This window comes from Piliocolobus tephrosceles, chromosome 7 (genome assembly GCF_002776525.5).
Source record: "Piliocolobus tephrosceles isolate RC106 chromosome 7, ASM277652v3, whole genome shotgun sequence".
In the NCBI taxonomy this organism is placed as follows: Eukaryota; Metazoa; Chordata; class Mammalia; order Primates; family Cercopithecidae; genus Piliocolobus; species Piliocolobus tephrosceles.
In genome coordinates, this window is record NC_045440.1 from 21,033,756 (window position 1) to 21,054,069 (window position 20,314).

Below are 20,314 nucleotides of genomic sequence, written 5' to 3' on the forward strand. Positions count from 1 at the left end.
CCTCCTGGCCTGCTTACCTCGATATCTGTTACCAGCCAATGTCTCCAGAATTTCTGTGTGGGTTCTGCTCTGCTTGGGGCATCTGGATCCACCATCACCAGGATATAGGTTGCGCCCTGTAACACATGTACCAAAAAGTAATGTAGCGTCATGGCTGAAATAGGAAAATACCACGGGGCAGACCTCCTTTTCCCGCCATTCCAACTGAGAATGGCTGAGTAGCCGCCGTGGCATCCTATCCAACTTATCCTTGTTCTCATGACATCCCTCTCACATCACGTTTATTCTCAGAGAAATGGCATCTGTGAAGCAGACAGCAGGACTCTTGGCTTCCCCTTTGTGAGGAAGAATAAATCCAACAAGATACATGTACCAAGCACCTGGGAGTTCTGAGCGCTGTGCTGGGTGCCGTGGAGGAATTAAGGAAACCTAAAACAGGTCTCTGATCCTCAAGAAGCATCCAGTGTAGTTGGAGTGACTTGCTTATCAATTCAACAAATATATGAGGACTTATTGTGTGCCAAGAACGACACCCATCATGAAGAATACCAGGATTCATTCACCCCTTCAACAAGCCTTTGCTGAACACCTACGATGTACCGGGAGCTGCTCCAGATGCCAGGAGGGCAACAGAGCACAAGACAGTAAGGTTCACACTTTCAGGAAACTTCTATTCTAGGTAAAAGACATAGATAATAAAAATAAATAAATAAATAAGCAAGGGAACATGTGAGTACTGCTATGATGAAAATAAAACAGGGTGGGATGAGAGGTGGGAAGTGTTCTGGAAGGAAAAAAATAGCTGCTATGAAGGTCTTCAGGTGGGAAAAAAAGTAGGCTTTGAGGAGCAAGGAAGAGCACCACTGTGGCCAGGAACAAGCCGGGGGAGGGTGGACATGGCAGGTGGGGGAGGGAGCAGAAGCCAGGCCACAAGGGGCTCTCTAGGCCTGGGTAGGGAGTGGGGTTTTGTTCAAGGTGCAACACAGAACTGCTTTGGGGTTTTAGGTAGGACAGTGATATGCTCTGATCTATATTTTTAGAGGATTCTTTTGGCTGCTGAGTAGAAAAGGAATGATTTCCAAAGGCCAGAGAGGAGGTCAGGAGGCCAGTTAAGAGACTCACAGTAGCATGTAAAGGATGATGGCATCTTGGACTAGGATGGCAGCAATGGAGACAGAAACAAATAAATGGGTTGGGTGAGTATTTTTAGGTAAAATCCGCAGGGTTTGCTGATGGATTCAATGGCAGGGCAGTAAGAAGGGGGATGGAGAAAGAGAAATTGAGGATGATTCCCTGGGTTTCTGGCTTGAGCAACTGGGCCACTTAATGGCACAGATAAGACTTGGAGAGGAAGCTGTTTGAAGGTGGACATTCAGAGTTCTGGTTTAGACATCTTGGGTTTGAAATGCCTCTCAGAAGACAATCAGTTATGCATGTCAGAGTCTGTAGTTCAGAGGAGAGATCAGGATTGGGTGAACAAATTTGGTAGTCATTGATATAGAGATGGTCTTTAAATCAGTAGAGCAGACACAAAGAAGAAAAGAGGTCTCATGGCTGAACTGTACAACATGCTAACATTGAGAAGAGGGGAGAATCAGGGAAAGGGGACTTTGGAGCCAAAAAGGTAGGGGGAATACCTGGAGAGCAGGTGTTACAAAAGCCAGGAGAGAAAGCGTCTCAAGGAAGAGAAAGTGATCAGCTGTATCAAATGCTGCTAAAAGGTAGGGCCAGATGAGGACACAGATGTGACAATCCGATTTGACAACTTGGATATCACTGTTATCATGATAAGACTGGTTTCAGTGGAGTAGAAAGGACTGATGCTTGGTTGGAACAGGCTGAGCTGAGACGGGAGATGAGGAATTGGAGATAGCTATTAAAGATGATCATAAAACAGGAAGTTTTGGTAGGAAGGACAGCTGAGACATGGAGTGGCTGTAACTAAAGAGGAAAGAAGAGTCAAGATATTTTTTAGAGAGAGGGATGATGTTTGTAGACCAATGCAAATGGTCCAGTATAGAAAGGGAAATAGGGATGACAGAGAGGAGGAAGGGGATCGTCACAAGAGTGGACTTTGAGAAGTGGGGAGGGGACAGGATCCAGAGTGAAAGTGAAGGGCTAGGTCTTGGGTAGAAGCAGAGGATGTGGGTTCCGATGCAAGAGAGTTGGAAGGTGAGATAGTGAGAAATGAGGAAATTGTCTTCCGATTGCTTCTATTTTTCAATGAGTTAGAGGCAAGTTCATCAGGGGAAGAGGGACTGTAGGAAGTTTGTGGACACAGAAAAAGGTATGAGATCATCATTTAAGAGAATGAGAAAATGAATATACCATAGATGTGTAGTAGGTTACTAGATAGTATTACATTTCATAGTTGTGTGCTTTTTAACTGTTCAAGTACACGTGCTGAATATGTGGTAGTTGGGTTTAACTTGGATAGGGACTTAGGTGTGAGTATGATGGAAGAGAGGGAATTGAGAGAGAAAGAAGTGAGTAAGATGAATGGAGTAAATGGAGAAGAGTCCTGGCCCTCCCCTTAACAGGGAGAGGCAGGCACACCCTGTTGTTCTAAATGCTTTCTGGTGTTCTAAATGCTTAAGTAGAGGAGCATTTATCAAGCATGGAAGGGACAGGGAAAAGGGAGATTAAATCTCTCTACCCCAGTAGTTCAGGAAGGCTGCAGAGTTGTCTTTTGAGCTTTATCTCAAAGGCTGAGCAGGTAAAGTATCAGGAAAAGCACTCGCTAGGTACAGGTAAGGGTGTGTGCAAAGGCTATGGGGGGTGTTTGGGGAATGGCTGGGCCATAAGGCATCTGGAAAGAAATAGTAGGTGACAAAGCTGAAATGGGTATTGGGACCAGGGAACAGAAAGCTCTGCATGTCATAAGTTGCTTAGAATTTATTATACAACAGCACCCACTGAAATTGTTTGAACAGGCAACTCATATCATCAAACGTGTGCTTTGGGGCTGGGCATGGTGGCTCACATCTGTAATCCCAACACTTTGGGAGGCTGAGATGGACTGATCGCTTGAACCCAGGAGTTCAAGACCCACCTGGGCAACTGGCAAAACCTTGTCTCTACAAAAAATACAAAAGCTAGCCAGGCATGGTAGCCCATGCCTATGGTTCCAGCTACTAGGGAGGCTGAAGTGGAAGGATTTCTTGAGCCCAGGAGGCTGCAGTGAGCTATGACTGCACCACTGTACTCCAGCTTGGATGACAGAGTGAGATGCCATCTCAACAAACAAAAAATAACACATGGGCTTTGGGAAGGCACATGATGAGACATGGTGAGGATAGAATAAAGGATGAAAAGCAGAGCAAAAAATCCAAACAAACCCTGAAAACTGCAATACTCTGGAGAAAGACCACAAGGATTTCCATTCAAATAGTAATAATAGAAAGGAGAGACATGTGTACTGCAAAACTCACAGCGTGAGGTGACTGGGTAAGGCAGATGTGGGAGAGGAAGAAGCCAGGATGACTCTGAGATTCCATCTTGGGCAGCTTGGTGATAATGGAGCCATGGATATTAGGGGTAGCAAAGTCAGGGGACAGTGAGGCAGTGAGTTTGGTGTTGAAACCTACAGGGAGAGATGCCCTTTAAATGAGGTTGGAGCTCTCTCAAGACTTGGCAGATGGGCTGCAGACATGGAGAGGGACAAATCTATAGATTCATGGATTGTCCAGGGAGAATCTGTAGAGTGAAAACGAAAGAAAGACTGTGGTGAACTTCAGTACTCAAAGGGGGACAAAGAAGGGAGAAAGAAGCTGAGGAGAAAAGAGTTCGGCAGAGAGCCAGGGGAGTTAGTGTCATGGATGTCAAGAGAGAAATGAAGGAAGGGATAAAGGTTGTGTCAGTATCACAGTCATCAAGGCAGATGAGGGCCACAAAGTGATTGTTGGTTGTGACAATGAGGGGATCGTGGACACCTTAAGATGAGTAGTTTAGAGGTAAAAATATTGACTGTTGGATTTTAAGACCCAGAAGAAGCCGTAAACCACATACTAGAGGCTACAGGAACCTAAATCAGAGAATGAGAAGATAAACCCAAGAAAATCTCCAAGGACTCATAAGAAAAGAAAATAGTAAGTGAAAAAAAGGAATATATACTAAAGTGTGTGTGTGTCTGTAAAATCCCAATAGAATCCCATAAAGAGAAAACTGTACATAGTATCTGATACATCCAAGAAAGTAATAAGAAAATAAAAAGAAATCGGCCGGGCGCGGTGGCTCAAGCCTGTAATCCCAGCACTTTGGGAAGCCGAGACGGGCGGATCACGAGGTCAGGAGATCAAGACCATCCTGGTTAACACGGTGAAACCCCGTCTCTACTAAAAAATACAAAAAATTAGCCGGGTGAGGTGGTGGGCGCCTGTAGTCCCAGCTACTCCGGAGGCTGAGGCAGGAGAATGGCGTAAACCCGGGAGGCGGAGCTTGCAGTGAGCTGAGATCCGGCCACAGCACTCCAGCCTGGGCCACAGAGCGAGACTCCGTCTCAAAAAAAAAAAAAAGAAAGAAAGAAAGAAAGAAAGAAAATAAAAAGAAATAAAGTGTAAATATGGTAAAAGAAGAAATGAAGAAATAAATAAAGTCATATACCCTCTCTCTTTTCCTTTCTTCTTCTTGTTTTTGTTTTATTTTGCAAATGACGTGATTGTCTACATGAGAAATTTTAAAAAAATCAACTGGAAACAAAAGTAATATTCTGTAAACTATTACAAATTGTACACAAAACTAGTACTTTCTACATATTAATAATAGTCCTAAAGTATACATTTAAGATCCCATTAACAATGGTAACAAAACATGTAAAATAAGTAAGAATGAACTTGATGGCAAATGCAAGATTATACAAAGAAAACAAAAACATTACTGATGCACATAAGAAGGAAACTTGAATAGACAGAAAAAGAAATACAATGCTTTTAAATTGAAATAATCATTTTGCAAAAATATCTATAAACCTTCAATTAATTTTTTAATCTAGCACAATTCCAATCAAAATCCTAAATATTCTGTGAACATCACAGAATAATTCTAAAGGTCATAATAAATGTAAAAAACAAGTAAATAAAAGAAAAATAATTATCCAAGGCAATATTGAAAAAGATAAAATAGGGATGGTATTAATTTTGGAGATATTAACGTATCTTATTAAGCTACAATAACTAGAACAATATGGTGTTGATTAATAAAGTAAAGGAATCAAAATAGAAAATCCAGAGAGAAAGTCAAGTTTTCAATATATGTATATTTACTATATGATAGTTATCATTTAAAATGTTATTTAATATATGACATAGTTATTTCAGATCAGTGGGGAAAAAGAGATTATTTTATAAATGTTATTGGGAAAACTGGCTCACTATGTGGAATAAATAAACTTAGGTCCCTATTTCTTTCAGACACCAGAAAACTTCCTTATTTAAATATGAAAATGAAAAACAAGCTTTAAAACTGGTTTAATAACATAATATTAAATTTATGCAATAGAACACTCTGTTAGAGTTAGATCCTTATATACCCATATAAGAAATTATCTAAAATATACTAGTATGTGAAATAAGTAAGTTACAGAATAATGTGCATGATGTCTCAAATGTGCAGGAAAACTTTATATATCTAACTATATATATATATCTTTATAGATATATTTGCATATGCATAGAAAATGTCTGAAAAAATACACACCAAACTGTTAACAGTAAATGTCATGAAGGGAAGATTGATATATCTAACTAGATATAATTTCGACTCTTTTATATGGCACAAAAAGTCCAAAATAAAATTCAAAGACAATAAACTGAGGGCAAATATTTGCAGTATCTATGAAAAAATGTGAATATCTTTAATATACAAAGTACTCTTTAAATCCATAAGAAAAAGACTAATAACTCAATAGAAAAATGGATGAACAGCATGAGTAGGTAACACATAAAATAAAAAACACAAATGATCAAAAGCCATATGAACAAGTTAACTAGTCATGAAAGGTAAGCAAAGAATAAAATAAGATCCAATCTTTGACCATAAAATTAACAAAAGTTTTAATGTTCATCTCCAGAGTTTTTAAGGTATGTAGAAACAATGGGTAGATCGCCAAATCCTGTGAATTCTATGTCATTGTCTATTTTTTAAAAAAGGAGAGAAGACCAAAACCACATATTGTACGCATGTATATGACTCTATGGAAAGAAAACTAGAAAAATAGAAAGTTAAATGCTGACTGATGATCTCTAAATGATGGGATAATGATGAACTTTATTTTCTTCTTTGTGATTTTTTGCATTTCCTGAAGTTTCTGCAATAAAATGCATTGCTTTTATACTTAGACAAAAAGATTTGCACTCAAGGAAAAAAGAGTCACGGTGAGAAGTCCCAGAACCCTCATTCTTCTCCTATTTGAACAATAGCCAGGGGAAGTCTTCTCAGTGGCAGACAGCTCTCCCTCGCTGCTCTGATATTCCCTGTGGCCCCTCCTGTCCCTAACCCTACACTGCTGCCTGATTCTTTAGGACAGCACTCCCCAACCTTTTTGGCACCAGGAACTGGTTTCGTGGGACAATTTTTCCACAGATGAGGGTGGTTGGGGGGGGGGGTAGTTTCAGGATGATTCAAGCACATTACATTTATTGTATACTTTATTTTTATTATTATTACATTATAATCAATAATGAAATAATCATAAACTCACTGTAATGTCGAATCAGTGGGAGCCCTGAGCTTGTTTTCCTGCAACTAGATGGTCCCCATCTGTGGGTGATGGGAGACAGTGACAGATCATCAGGCATTAGATTCTCATAAAGGAGCATGCAACCTAGATTCCTTGCATGTGCAGTTCACAGTAGGGTTTGCGCTCATGTGAGACTCTAATGCCACAGCCAAACTGACAGAAGGTGGAGCCCAGGTGGTAACAGGAACAATGGGGAGTGGCTGTAAATAGAGATAGAGACTGTTTTATGCTTCTGTAGGGGTATAGACCTAGTAAAATGCCATCCTTTAATAGGTGCCCATGAATTCTTATTATACCATGGATTGGTGGGTCTTAGCTAAGTCCTCTTTTCTGGCTTTCTCCTAAAAGATGAGGGTGCTGAGCCAGGTAATCTACTTGCCCTCGGATTCTAACATCTATTTGGTGGAATCTGAGCTATCTAGACACACTGTAAAAATAAGACTGCTTATATGATCCAGCAATCACACTTTGGGGGATAGAAATCCGGGTGTTACTGCAGCACTATTCATAATAGCCAGGATGAGGAAACAACAGGATGTCTATCAACAGATGAATAGATAAAGAAAATGTAATATATCCATACAAAGGAACACTATTCAGCTTTAAAAAGGAAATACTGCAGTTGGTGACAACATGGATAAACCTCCAGGTTATTATGCTAAGTGAAACGCGCCAGTCACTGAAGGACAAATATTGTGTGATTCCACTTACATGATGTATCTAAAATAGTCAAACCCACAGAACCAGAGAGGAATGGTGGTTGCCAGGGATGGAGTGGGGTGGGGAGGGGCATGGGGAGTTGCTAATTGATGAGTATAGACTTTCAGTAATGAAAGAAATTCTAGAAAGCTTGGTGTACAATATTGTGTCCATAGTGAACAATATCGTATTGTATACTCAAAAATCTTTTGAGTAGATCTCAAGGTAAGTGCTCTTATTGCAATAAACCAAAATGAAAATAAACTAATCCCACTTGAAGAAGGCAGGATGAAATCCAAGTTCTTTCCAAAGACACTGCACATCTAGAAGCATGACCGCACGCTCTGCTGGCAAGGCTGTGGGGAAACTGAAGCTGCATGCATTGCTACAGGAATGCACAATATGAGTGATGTGCCTTTTGACTCAGTGATCCCATTTCTGTGATTTTTCCAACTAAAGATATCTGCACACTTATGAAATGACTTGTATATAAGGTTATTCATTTCAGCCCTGTCTGTCACCGTAGAAACTAAGTGAAAATTGTTGGAAATAACTCAAGTGTCCATCAGCTGAGGATTGGTTGATAAATTATGATAAGTACTCACAGTGGAAAACTTCGTAACTGTAAAAAACAATGACGATCTCTAAGATCTGATATGAAAAGCTCTCCAGGATAACTTTAGTGTAAAAAGCAAGGTACAGAACAGCATATCTATTACTTTACTTTTATATAAGAAGGAGAAACTAAGATATTTATTCACATTTGCTTGTATTTACATAAGCAAACTCTTGAAGTGTGCTTAAAAAACTAACAGAGGCTGTGTTATTATACTAACAGAGGTGGTATTGATATGGGTAGATGAGATAGATACATCTATATGTGTGCTCTATCATACTGATTTTTAAAGCCATGTGAATACATACTACCTGATAAAAATAAGCCAAACTTATAAAATAATGTGGAATGTGCAGCAGTCACATAATATTTTGGAGGTGTATCATCGTTATCCTGGAGACATCAGTCTCTAGTACGCTTTCACTGATGCTGAGAGGTAAAGAGGGATGGCCTTGTCCCTTTGCAGCAAGGAGAGCTCAGAGAATCCTCATTCCACTTTTGAAGGTTATTTGGGGGAAGGGCAACTGCTGGAATAGGACCCTGGGCACTATGGAGCAGGGCATGAGCAAGGTGCAGGAAGCCACACTAACAAATCAAAGTACTTTGGGATGATGATGATGACATAGAAGCAGAATTAGATCTGCATTTGTCTAGATAAAGTTTTAAAAAACAGCTATACGGAGGCATAGTTTACATATAATAAACTTCACCCCTTTTGAGTATACATTTCAATGGTTTTTTAAAAAATCTACAAAGTTGTGCCACTGTCACCATAATCTAAATTTAGAACATTTTTATCACCCCAGAAAGGAATCTTGTACCATGTGTGCAGTCATTCCCTATTCCCCCCGCCAGCTCCAGGCAACCATGAATCTACTTCCTGTCTCTATAATCTCCTTTTTGCCCTTCCTGGACATTTAATATAAATGGAATCATAATGCTTGTTTTTTTTGTGTGTGCTAGCATCTTTTACTCAGCATAATGTTTCTGAGGTTCATCCATGCTATACATGTATCAGTACTTCATTCCTTTTTATTGTTGAATAATATTTCATTGTATGGAGAGAGACCACATTTGTTTATCCAGTTGATGGACATTTGGTTTATTTCCACTTTGGCTATTGTGAATGATGCTGCTGTGAACATTTGCTGTAAGTCTCTGTGCAAATACTTGTTTTCAATTCTCTTGGTTAGATGTCTAGAGTGGAACTGCTGGGTCATACTGTAAATTTATGTTTAATATTTTAAGAAACCACCAAACTGTTTTTCAAAGCGGTTGCCCCATTTTACAATCCCACCAGCAGTGTATGAAGGTTCTAGTTTCTCCACATCGTTGTCAACACTTATAATTGTCTGTCTTTTGATTGTGGCCATGCTAGCGGGTGTAAACTGGTATCTCATGTTTTTAATTTGCATTTCCCTAAGGACTAGTGATGTTGAGTTTCTTTTTGTGTCCTTATTGACTATTTGTATATCTTTGGTGAAATGTCTATGTCAGTTTCTTGCCCATTTACAAATTGGATTATGTATCTTCTAAAATTGGTTTATCCAGAAATAATTTTAATAGGTGTGTCCCAACTGGGAGTAAGGGAAAATGGAGGCAGCAGGGTGAGTGGAAAGCAAGATGGCAGCAAATATTTCCATGGATGGGAGAGGGGCTACCCAGTTGGAACTCTGCTCTTATCAGCTGTCAGGGCTGGACTTGCCTATTCTTGAACTTCTGGTTTCCAGCCTCAATCCCCATCTGCACATGGGGTTGTACAAAGCCTTTTCCACTCCTGCCTTCCCAGCCATCAGTCCTCAACCACATCATTGCGCCTGAAATGTTCTTTTCTTCTTTGTCTCTGAGCCAGTCCTATTTTCCTCCTCTACCTCTAAGCCCTTCTATTCTTTGCTCTGGAGCTGCCACTGACAACAAGCCATCTCCCCTCCATCCTCTCTCTCCAACAATTGCTCTCTACCTCTTTGCGTTCTCCTGGCTTTCCCCTGAAGATCCCCTTACCCTTACTGCTCTCTTGTGGTATGAGTTCTCTCACATCCCATAAACTCCAGGGTCAGGAGGTTGGGTAGATGCCATTGTACCCTGCTGCCTTCTCTGTGACACAGGCCATTAGTTGAATACATCCTCTTTCTGTCTTGGTTGCTGTCACCTATGACTTCTTGGTTGCTACATTCACCAAAGACAGTGGCACCTGCTCCCAGTCTCCTTCTTGTCCTTGAGTCTTGCTCTTACTCTGGTGAGTTTAGTAAACATGTGGAACACCCACCCAACACCATGGCCTCTCTGGTTCCTGGGTCTTTCAATCTCAGGCAATCTTTCCCTCTCTATCTCAACCATCAACTTCCACAGCCACACCCTGAAGCTGCTTGTCATCCCCCAAACTGTTCCACCTCCAAAACTCACTAATTCCAGCCATAACCCCCTCTCTCTCCAGCTTTCTTCTTCAACTAAGTCTACTGGGAGTAGTCTTCAACCTCAGTGAGGACCTCCAGGCCACTGATAACTCCTTTCTCAAAGCCCATCAGTGGGAGGCAATAATTTTGCATGGCAGTGATTTTCTTCACTTGTGTCTTAATCAACTTAAATGGCCAGAACCTGAATTCCCTTGTCCTCTGTCATTTGAACATTTTCCTGACAAAACCCCAAAGCTGGGTAAACCCAGCTTTCCTTTACTTCCGTGTATGACCTGAGCAGTGAGTGCTGCAGGAGAAAGTCACATCACAGAAGAGATCGGCCCCACCCTATAGTTTTGGCTACCAGCTTCATTATAGGCCCTGAGTGCCACTCCAAATTTCTCTGGTCAACTTGCCCTCCCACCCTTACTCATGACTTTCCAATATTTCAAACCTTCTCCAATATCCCTAAATCTCCAACCTGCAATCTCCCCTAACTCCCCTGACCCCTCTCTTATCAGGTAACATTCTCATTGATGACTTCTCAGAGGACATTGAAGCCATCAAATAGTAAGTCCTTCAAGATCTTCTTCAAGGTTTGCAACCCCCCCAGTGCATCTGCCCCCAACCTCTTCTTCTCCCCTCCCATTGTCTTAGAGAAGCTGAGTGGCTCAAGCCCCAAGAAAGAAGAGATCGCTTCCTCTGTCATGCTTTGGATCCTCTCCCCATCATCAGCAATACCTTCTCTCTCTTGAATATTCCATTTTCCTTTTCCTCCTCATCATTAAAACATGACCAAGTCTCTTTCATCTTTAAAGACATCTTCCTTGGCCCCATATCCTCTCCTGCTTTTCCCCTATCCTTGTCTCCTCCCTGCTTCACAGACAAAATCCACGCAAGAACTGTCAACACCCTCAGCCTCTGTTTCCTTACTTCCCACTAACTCCTTAATCCAATCTGCCCCCATAGCTTCTGCTGCAGCCCTTGCTAAGATCACCACCTCCATGTCACCAAATCCAATGGATGTTTTCCAATCCTCATCACACTTGGCGTCTCAGCTGCAGTTGACATGGCAGCCCACCCCTTCTTTATAGGAAGACCTTCTTCCCATGACTTCTGTGCTTCCCTCCCATTCTTCTTCAACAAGCCTTGTTTTCCCCACTGCTGGGTCCTGGGCTGTCTTTTTTTTTTTTAAACAGAGTTTCACTCTTGCTGCCAGGCTGGAGTGCAGTGGTGCAATCTCAGCTCACTGCAATCTCCACCCCCCAGGTTCGAGTGATTCTCCTGCCTCAGCCTCCCAAGTAGCTAGGATTACAGGCATGCACCACCATGCCTGGCTATTTTTTTTTCTTTTTTGTATTTTAGTAGAGATGGGGTTTCACCATGTTGGCCAGGATGGTCTCAATCTCCTGACCTCGTGATTCACCCACCTCGGCTTCCCAAAGTGCTGGGATTACAGGCGTGAGCCACTGTACCTGGTCAGCTATCTTCTTTTATCACCCTAACCTCCGTCTCAGGAACATAAACCCACAGCCACATTTATTTCTCTAAACCAGAGCTCTCCTCTGAGATCCAGACCCTATGTCCAATGACCCACTTTCCATCTTCCTTTGGCTGTTTCAGAGCACCTCACACTCATCATGTCCAACAACATTGCCTGGTATTTCAGAGTTTCCTATCTTGGCAAATAAAGGCACCCTCTATCTGGAAATGCAAACTAGAAACCGGGGCACCATCTTTGCCATGCTCCTCCCTCTTTTCCTCCTCTTCCAATCCACCACCAATTCTTGTCAATTCGGCCTTTCAAACAGCTCTCAAATCCACCCATTCCCCCCGCATCACCACTACCACCACATCAACCATCATCTTTTGTCTTAGCTACTGGAATAGCCTCCTAACTGGTCTCTTTGAAACCCTAAGCAATTTTCTACCCTGATCCAGAGTATTTTTTTTCAAAACACAAATAGATCATGTGATCCTGCTGCTTAAAATCCTTCTCTGGCTTCCCTTGGATCCTTAATGTGTTCTACAAGGTGTTGTACAATTTGACCCTGCAATCAACCCACTGTCGTTGTCATCGTGTACACATTCTCCTGCACTCTGTATTCCAGTTTCATGGGCCTTCCTATTTCTAGGGTTCACTCTGCTCCCTCCCCACTCATCACCTTTGCATATGTTTTCTCTATGTCTAGAACACTCCATCCCTGGAACTAGTTAACTTTCTCATTCATACTTCAGAACTCAGTTCAAGGTCATTTCTCTGGAGAAGTGTTCCTGAGCCCCATTCTAGGTTATGCTTCTTTGTTAATCATCCTTGCATTTCTTTCACTCTGATGCTCATCTCAGTTTATAGTCAATAATACATGAATCAGCATAGTTTTTGATTAATGTCAGTGTCCCCCACAAGAGTAAGACCCCCTTGAAAGCAGGGATGGCATCTATTTCTGCTTGCCATTATATTCCCAGTAGAGCACAGTGTCTGCACACAGTAGACACTCAATAAATATTTTTGAACAAATAAATTATGTATTGTGCGTGGCCCAGGTAGTTCCATTGTTCGTTCGTTCATTCATTCATTCATTCATTCACTCAACAAGCATTGACTGAGCCCTTTTCATATACTAAGCACCATGCTAGGGGTTTGGCATAAGAGATGAGAGAGGCACAGCCTCTGCCTTTGAAGACATTGTAGCCTACTGGGGGAGTTGGATATGTGTGCAGAGGGTCCAAGGACCCTCGGTGCTGTAACCAGGCATATATCTAGCACTGGAGAAGCAAACCTAAGGAAGTGATGAACCCTGCTCATGGTGACCAAATAAAGACCTGCAGAGGATGCTACCACTGAGCTGAGCTGGTCCTGTGGAGTGGAGTGTGCCCAGGAGGGAAGGCCATGCCTGGCAAAGGAAGCAGCACATTCACAGGCAGGGAGCAGCATGTTGTGTTGTGTGTCTGGAGGGTGGAATTTACAAGGCTGAGAGGTGAAATGGAGTGGCAGTGGATGAGCCCAGCAAGATTGATGAGGGCAGATGAGCATGTGCCAGGGGAGGTTTATAGATGCAGGGGGTGGGGGCAGGGGACGAGTAGGGGGTGACATGATCAGGGCTGGATTGTAGAGAGAGAATTCCTGCATATGATGCAGTGGGGGTGGATAAGAATGGGCAAATAAAGGCCAGTGGGGGCTAGCAGACCAATTCGTATGAGGGATGGGTCAGCATGGCACAAAAGTGGTCATTCCTGGAGGCAGACCAGTGTGCCACACCCTCTGTAGTGCAGCAATGCTGACAGGGGCTGCATGTTTACATCTCCAAAAATGCATATGTGGAAGCCCTACCTCCCAAGGTGATGGTAGTTAGACGTGGGGTCTCTGGGAGGTAGTGATAAGGGTGGAACCCTTGTGATGGGATAGGTGCCTTCATAAGAAGAGATGCTAGATAACTCACTTCCTCCCTCTCTCTCTGCTCTCCACCAAGTGCACACACAGTGAGAAGGCTAACTACAAAGCAGCAAGCAGGCCCTTGTCAGACACTGAATCTGCTGGCACACTGGTTTTGGACTTCCCAGCCCTTAGAACTGTGAGAATAAGTGTGTGTTGTTTAAGCCACCCAGTCTATGGTATTTTTGTTATAGCAACCTGAGCTAAGATGCTTAGGGAGAGGGGCTTTCCTGACACAGAAAGAAAAATCTCTGGGGCCCTCTCCTGCCTTGCCATTGGGGAGTCTTTGTGTGTCTGCCTTCCCCAAGAGGAGAAATGAAAAGTATCCTTAGGATGGAATGTGATCAGATTTCAGCAGACATTGAGATAGTCCTGAGTCCTAAAAGCACTGGCAAGGTGGGGACTGTTTTTATTTTCTGTATTTTCTGATGCTGTGACACCTGGAGCCTTGCTGACCTAGAGAGACTGCTCTTCCCAGGGCTAATTCCTAGAGATAGCAAACATCTACCCCAGAGCACATTCTTCAAATGCCAGCCACCCACTCAGAGCCCCCACCCTCACCCATCTCCTTTATCAGGCTGGGTCACTGTCCCTAGTCCCAATCATCCCTTGACCAGACACCAGACAACAAGAGGCAGCCCTTGTGCCCCAAAGCCCACCAGAATTATTCAGACCAGCCAATCCTAAACCTATCTACCCTGCTTACCCTGTCTCATCCACGCCTTCTGGCAAAAACCACAATAAAGGTTCTTGCACACACTTCCCCTTTATTCCCTCTGCCTCCTGACTGACCCTGGTGTTTCCCCACGTGGTCCTGTGTGGTGTGCTGTGCCTGCTGTTTCTAGACATCTGTGAGTATAAACTTCCTTCATCACCATCATGTCCCTCTGTGTGTCTTACCATATCCAACAAGAAGAAAGCCCCATTATGTTTTAAAACAGGGCCCTTGACTCCTTAAGACTCAGATATCCATCAAGCCTGTCTGGAGCCTACAGGAAGCTGAGGACTATCTAGCATGTCATGATCCCTCTTCCTGTTTTTTTGTTTTGTTTTGTTTTGTTTGAGATAGGGTCTTGTTCTGTCACCCAGGCTGGAATGCAGTGGCGTGATCTCTGCTTACTGTAACCTCCACCTCACGGGTTCAAGCTATTCTTCTGCCTCGGCCTTCCAAGTAGCTGGGATTACAGGTGCACGCCACCACACCTGGCTAACTTTTGTATTTTTGGTAGAGATGGGGTTTCATCATCTTGGCCAGGCTAGCCTCAAACTCCTGACTTCAAGTGATTCGCCTGCCTCGGCCTCTCAAAGTGCTGGGACTACAGGCTGTGATGTGATTTTGAATGTGGGTTATTGTCTCCAGGACTCTCTTGTCCTTGAATAGGAGACTGAGCTGACCTGGCTAGGTTAAGGTTCACAGTCATGATTAGTGGAGAGCCGTTTTCTCCAAGGCAATGGTCTCACCCCTGCCTGAATGTGAGAATCACCAGGGGAACTCTTCAAGCTACCAAGGCTGGGCCCCACTGGGTAGAGGTTTTGATTGATTGAAGGAGTCTGGAGTGGGGCCGAGGTGTTGCTGTTGCTTTATAAGTTTCCCAGGTGTTCTAATGTAGAGTTAAGGACCAGAATGACAACCCTAAAGTCTAATTCCCCCAAAGTCCATAGACAAATCTATCACTGACTACAACCCGGATTTCTCCCCTCTTCATCAGTGAGCTCAGTTCAGTTCAGAAGAAGACTATGTGTCTTCTGCATAAAGAGGACAACCTTCCCCTGACCTTGGCTGGGGACCCTTGTGTCCTGGGTCCTGGAGATGAAGGGGCTTGAGCATCCAATTGAGAAACTGAAGTCACAAACACAAGTCGCCCTGCGCTCCCACTATTCGTGATGATGTTGGTTGCCATACAAATTTAGCCCATAGTGGGCTGGTTGTGTTTGAGCCTCCCCCACCAAGTTCTGTATGGGAAATCTAGTTAAGAGCCTTCTTCCTGGGGGAGGTTGAGTGTAACAGCTGCTCTTCGCCAGGGCTGATGGGCCTGCCAGGATGCAAGCCGGGTGCTGCCCCTAGAGCCGAAAGCCTTTCATCCCCAAGGACGGGTTCAAATTTCAGGCTGGTGTCCAGCAGCCAGTCTTCCTCTCCATAGCTGTGGACAGAGACACATCCTGGGCTATGAGGACAGAGGCACCTCCACCCAGGAGCTGGGGTTTGCGGCATGCTCTGACACACTGAGAATGAGGTATTGTGTACTTGCTGTGGATGAGGGATCCTCCTCCCTTGCTTGCCTCTATTCTAGAAGCTGGGAAGCTAAAACACTGGATTTCCCAGTCTCTACTGCATTGAGAGGCAGCCATATTCTGTCCCAGAACATGTAGGAGAAATCCCTAGGGAGGGATCTCTTCCTGAATAAAGGCAAAGTCTCACTTGGAGAAGAAAATCCTTGGTGTCTTTTGTCCCCTCACCCATTTCCTTCTTCTTGCCTGGAATGTGAATGTGATGTTGGTGTATTGCAGCCGTCCTGTGACTGAGAGGGGACAAGTGTGTGGCTGAAGACCTATGTGCTAAAGATGATAAAGCAAAAAGATGGAAAGAGCCCAGTCCTTGAGGCTGAAACAGCCCAGGATTCAGCCCCTAGACTTCTTGTTGCATGACACAAACCAATCTCTTAGTCTCCTATGATAGGGATTTTTCTCCCTTGTACCCAAACACATTTTTATTAACACCTAGGTCACTTCTGACAAGTGGGTGCCAGAGGCTGGTCTTCAGAAAGGTGACCTAACATTGTGAAGAGGTTATTCAAGTAAATAAGTAAATGCTGGGGGCTGTGGATTCCAGCCCCAGTTCTACATAGAGGCTGTGGCTTGGGGAGTTATTTACTCTCACTAAGGTGTAGTTTACTGATCTCCATAATGGCAGTAATACCTGTCTCACACAGCAGGGTTATTGTAAAAATAAAATGAGTTAAAAGCATGGAAGTATTTTTAAGACTGTGAAGCAATGTCTGTGGGTCAGGTTTTGTTATTGTGAACAAATGGCATCAGCAATTCTTCCCACTGGTCCCTGGAGCAGCAGTGACCTTGACGGCTGGAAGACTTCCTCCAAATGGTCTATCTCCAGCTGCCTGGAGCCAGAGAGACTGAGCTTCCCAGCATCTCTGGTGGGGCTAGAAAGAAGTGGCCCGGGAACACTGGTGCACACGGAGACACGGCATCTCACGGGCAGCCCTCTGGTCCTCTCCCTGTCCCCAGGGTGGACTAAGCTCACCTGGGAATGGGACTATTACAGAATCCTGGAACACTGGAAGGAATAGGGGTCGTGTTGCCTTTATGGTAAACCTAGCAGGAACCATCCAGGATCTTCCACGGCCGGCCTCCCAGCAATGGGTCCCCCACTATCCCGGGAATGCAGCTCATTCTGGTACAGCTCAGGTTGTTAGAAAGCGCTATGTCCCCTGGAGCCCCAGAATGCCTTCTTCAAACTCACACTGTCTCCAAGAATGACATTAGAACAGGCCCTGTCCTGCTCGCGCATGGCAGCCCCTCAGACATTTGAAAGCCGTTATCACAGCTTTCAATGATCTGCTCTTCAAGCAAAAGGTTCCAGGTTCTTCACTAGTTCAGCTCCCTGGGGTTCCAACCTACATCCTACCTCGAGTGGCTCACAGTTACTGAGGGAGACAGACGTGTAAACATCAGTAGTCTGATGCTAGGAAAAAGGGGCCACTGCAGGGAAAATCATCTAAACAGACACTATCATTCTGAGTCTATAAATGGAAAAATGGAGGCTCAGAGGGATCAGGGTATCTGTCCAAGGCAGTGAACTTCAGACATGAATCCTACTCAGCTGCTGTGCAGCCTTAGGCAAACTGCCTAAACTCTCTGGGCCTCAGGTTCATTATGTATAAGATGGAGATAATAATCATAGTGCTTTTCTCTTAGACTGCATGCATACTAAGTGAATTAATACACGGCTCAGAATAATGCCTGGCATATATGAAGTGATCAATAAAAGTAAGACAAGTGAATGGCTTCGCTGGGGTTCAAAATCATATCCCTTGTCTCCAAATTCCACTCTCTTCCCCCTGCTCAGAGGGTAGAGGGACAGATTTGGAGCTGACTTTTACCCACAACAATATGGTATTTGTTTTTGTGTTGCAAATTCCTGCACACCTAGGTCTCTGGACACTTGTGCAATTTAACACATCCATGCTACAAACATATACTTGTTGGCAACATGTTCCGGCGTCTCCGAATCAAGTGCCTTCTGCCACTGTGCTGCCCAGTCTCTGGGGAAGACAATCCCTCTAGAGCATCTGCCCACTCAAGATGGCTGGGGAAGGAACGCTCTCGCCCGGCTCGCATGGCTCTGGCTGTGTGCCAAGGGGTGTGGGCCAGCCGGGTGGCGAGTTCAAATCCTCATTGTACTCTGTCCCCTCTTCAAAGCCTGTGCTGTGTTCCCCGGGTCACTGCAACTTTTTTGTCTTAACAAAGCTGAGAAACGTATGTAAATTTCAAAGCTTCATCCTCAGCCAAGCAGGCAGCAAAAATCACTACATGTCAAATGATGAATTAAGATATTATCCATACTGCATGAAAGGGAGAGAGAAGAGGAAACTGATGGAAAAGAAAGAAAAAAAGAGCTCCTAAGCAACAAAGGGTGTGGATGGTTTCTTTAGTAAATTAGCAATCAGACAAATATCTCTATCTCCCAAGCTACATTCATATCCACCATCCTAATCAGTTCCTCCTCAGACTTAACCTGTTTCTATGAATGGCACTACCATTTTGTCAAATTCAAAGTATGAATCATCTTTCGACTCTTCCCTCTCAAAGTCACGCCCAGTTCTTACAGATTTCTGAGTTTACAGTCTCTGGATTCTATGCTCACCTTTCCCCCATCCTTTCTGATACCCTTGAGCACGGTCTTTGCTAGCTCTTGCCTCTATTTCGATAGCATCCTAACTGGCCTTCTAACCTCTAAACCTCTCTTCCTATTCACTGCATGCTTGCTTACCATCGGAGTAAGCTAGTGGTGTTTTGGTAAACCGACTCTCTGGGGAAAAAAAAAAGAAAAATCAGGCTCTGACTTGTAGCACTTGTTCATTTCCACAGGTGATATTCACACCATGGTCTGTCCAAGCTACCAACGTGAGGTGAGTGGATGCAGAGTTGGAAAGAAGCAGAATTGGCGTTTGCAATCTCATTGCTGCCCGATAATCTTCCTAAAGAACAGCTCGCTACAGACTTAGGCCCTAAATATAAACTTCATAACCTGGCATCTGTGGCCCTGCACCTCTAGCTGTCAGTCAGCCTGCCCAGGGGACCCATCATAGCCATACACGTGCCCAGACGGAGGATGTTTCTGATCTCCAGCGTGATTCTTGCTTCCCCACCTCTGTGCCTTTATTTGTGTAGTCTCTCTGCCCATCAGAAAATCCTTCTCCTTCCTCAAGACTCTTCTCATCTATGAATACTTCTTTGAAGTATTGGACCAGAGAAGCCATCCTCATTCTTTGAACCCCAATAGCATTTTGCTTGTACCTTTGCTGGGGCACCTTCCATATTCTGCTATGTATTTGGTTCTGTGTGGGCTTTTTTTGGCCTCTCTTATTAGGTTATTTTATATATATATATATATATATATTTTTGAGACAGGATCTTGCTCTGTTGCCCAAGCTGGAGTGCAGTGGTGTGATCTTGGCTCACTGCAACCTCCATCTCCTGGGCTCAAGCAATCTTCCAACCTCAGCCCCCTGAGGAGCTGGGGCTACAGGCACACACCACCATACCTGGCTAATTTTTTACTATTTTTTGTAGAGACAGGGTCTCCCTGTGTTGTCCAGGCTGATCTCAAACTCCTGGGCTCCAGCGATCCTCTCACCTTGGCCTCCCAAAGTACTGGGGTAATACGTGTGAGCCACCTGCCTGGCCTTCAGTTATTATATTCTTGACAAAAGGACTATTATTTCTTTGTTGCTCCTGAAGTGCCTAGCATATTTTCTTGCACATAGTAGGCGCTTAAGACATGTTTGTTGAAATCAATTGTACCCATTTTCTCTGTTAGGAAACAGCTTTTTTTTTTTTTTTAATGTTCTAGAAAGGGAAAGAGATTTTTGGCCACAGAGCTGGATGAGCCCATTGGACTGCTGGCCCTGACACTGTGTTGCTTGCTGAGGAGCCTGCACCTTGGCTTGGGAGACCCAAAGCTTCTGGCCCTTCACTTACTCCCTCATACATGACACTGCCTTCAGGGAGTCAAGACCAGCTCAGCAGACCTAACACTCCCTCCCAAGAGCAGCCATAGAAAGCACTGGTGGGGTTGGCTCCTGGATAGGGCTGGCAAGTTCAGCGTTTGCCTAAAAGGTAGACCTGGGCCTTAGCGGACCCAGGAAGCCTCAGCAGTGGAGCCAAAGCTGGCGTGATGCCGCCAGGCCTGGCGCTGA

At 43.9% G+C, this 20,314-nt stretch overlaps 1 protein-coding gene across 2 annotated transcripts in view; it reads right to left on the reverse strand.

The window, feature by feature from the left end:
- Nucleotides 1-20,314, reverse strand: part of PEBP4 (phosphatidylethanolamine binding protein 4) — a 225,981-nt gene that overhangs the window by 102,705 nt on the left and 102,962 nt on the right. For both annotated transcript variants that reach the window (XM_026453965.1, XM_023216862.3), the window contains exon 4: nucleotides 18-116. In XM_026453965.1, the coding sequence (XP_026309750.1) occupies nucleotides 18-116 (99 nt within the window). The remainder of the gene's footprint in view (nucleotides 1-17; nucleotides 117-20,314) is intronic.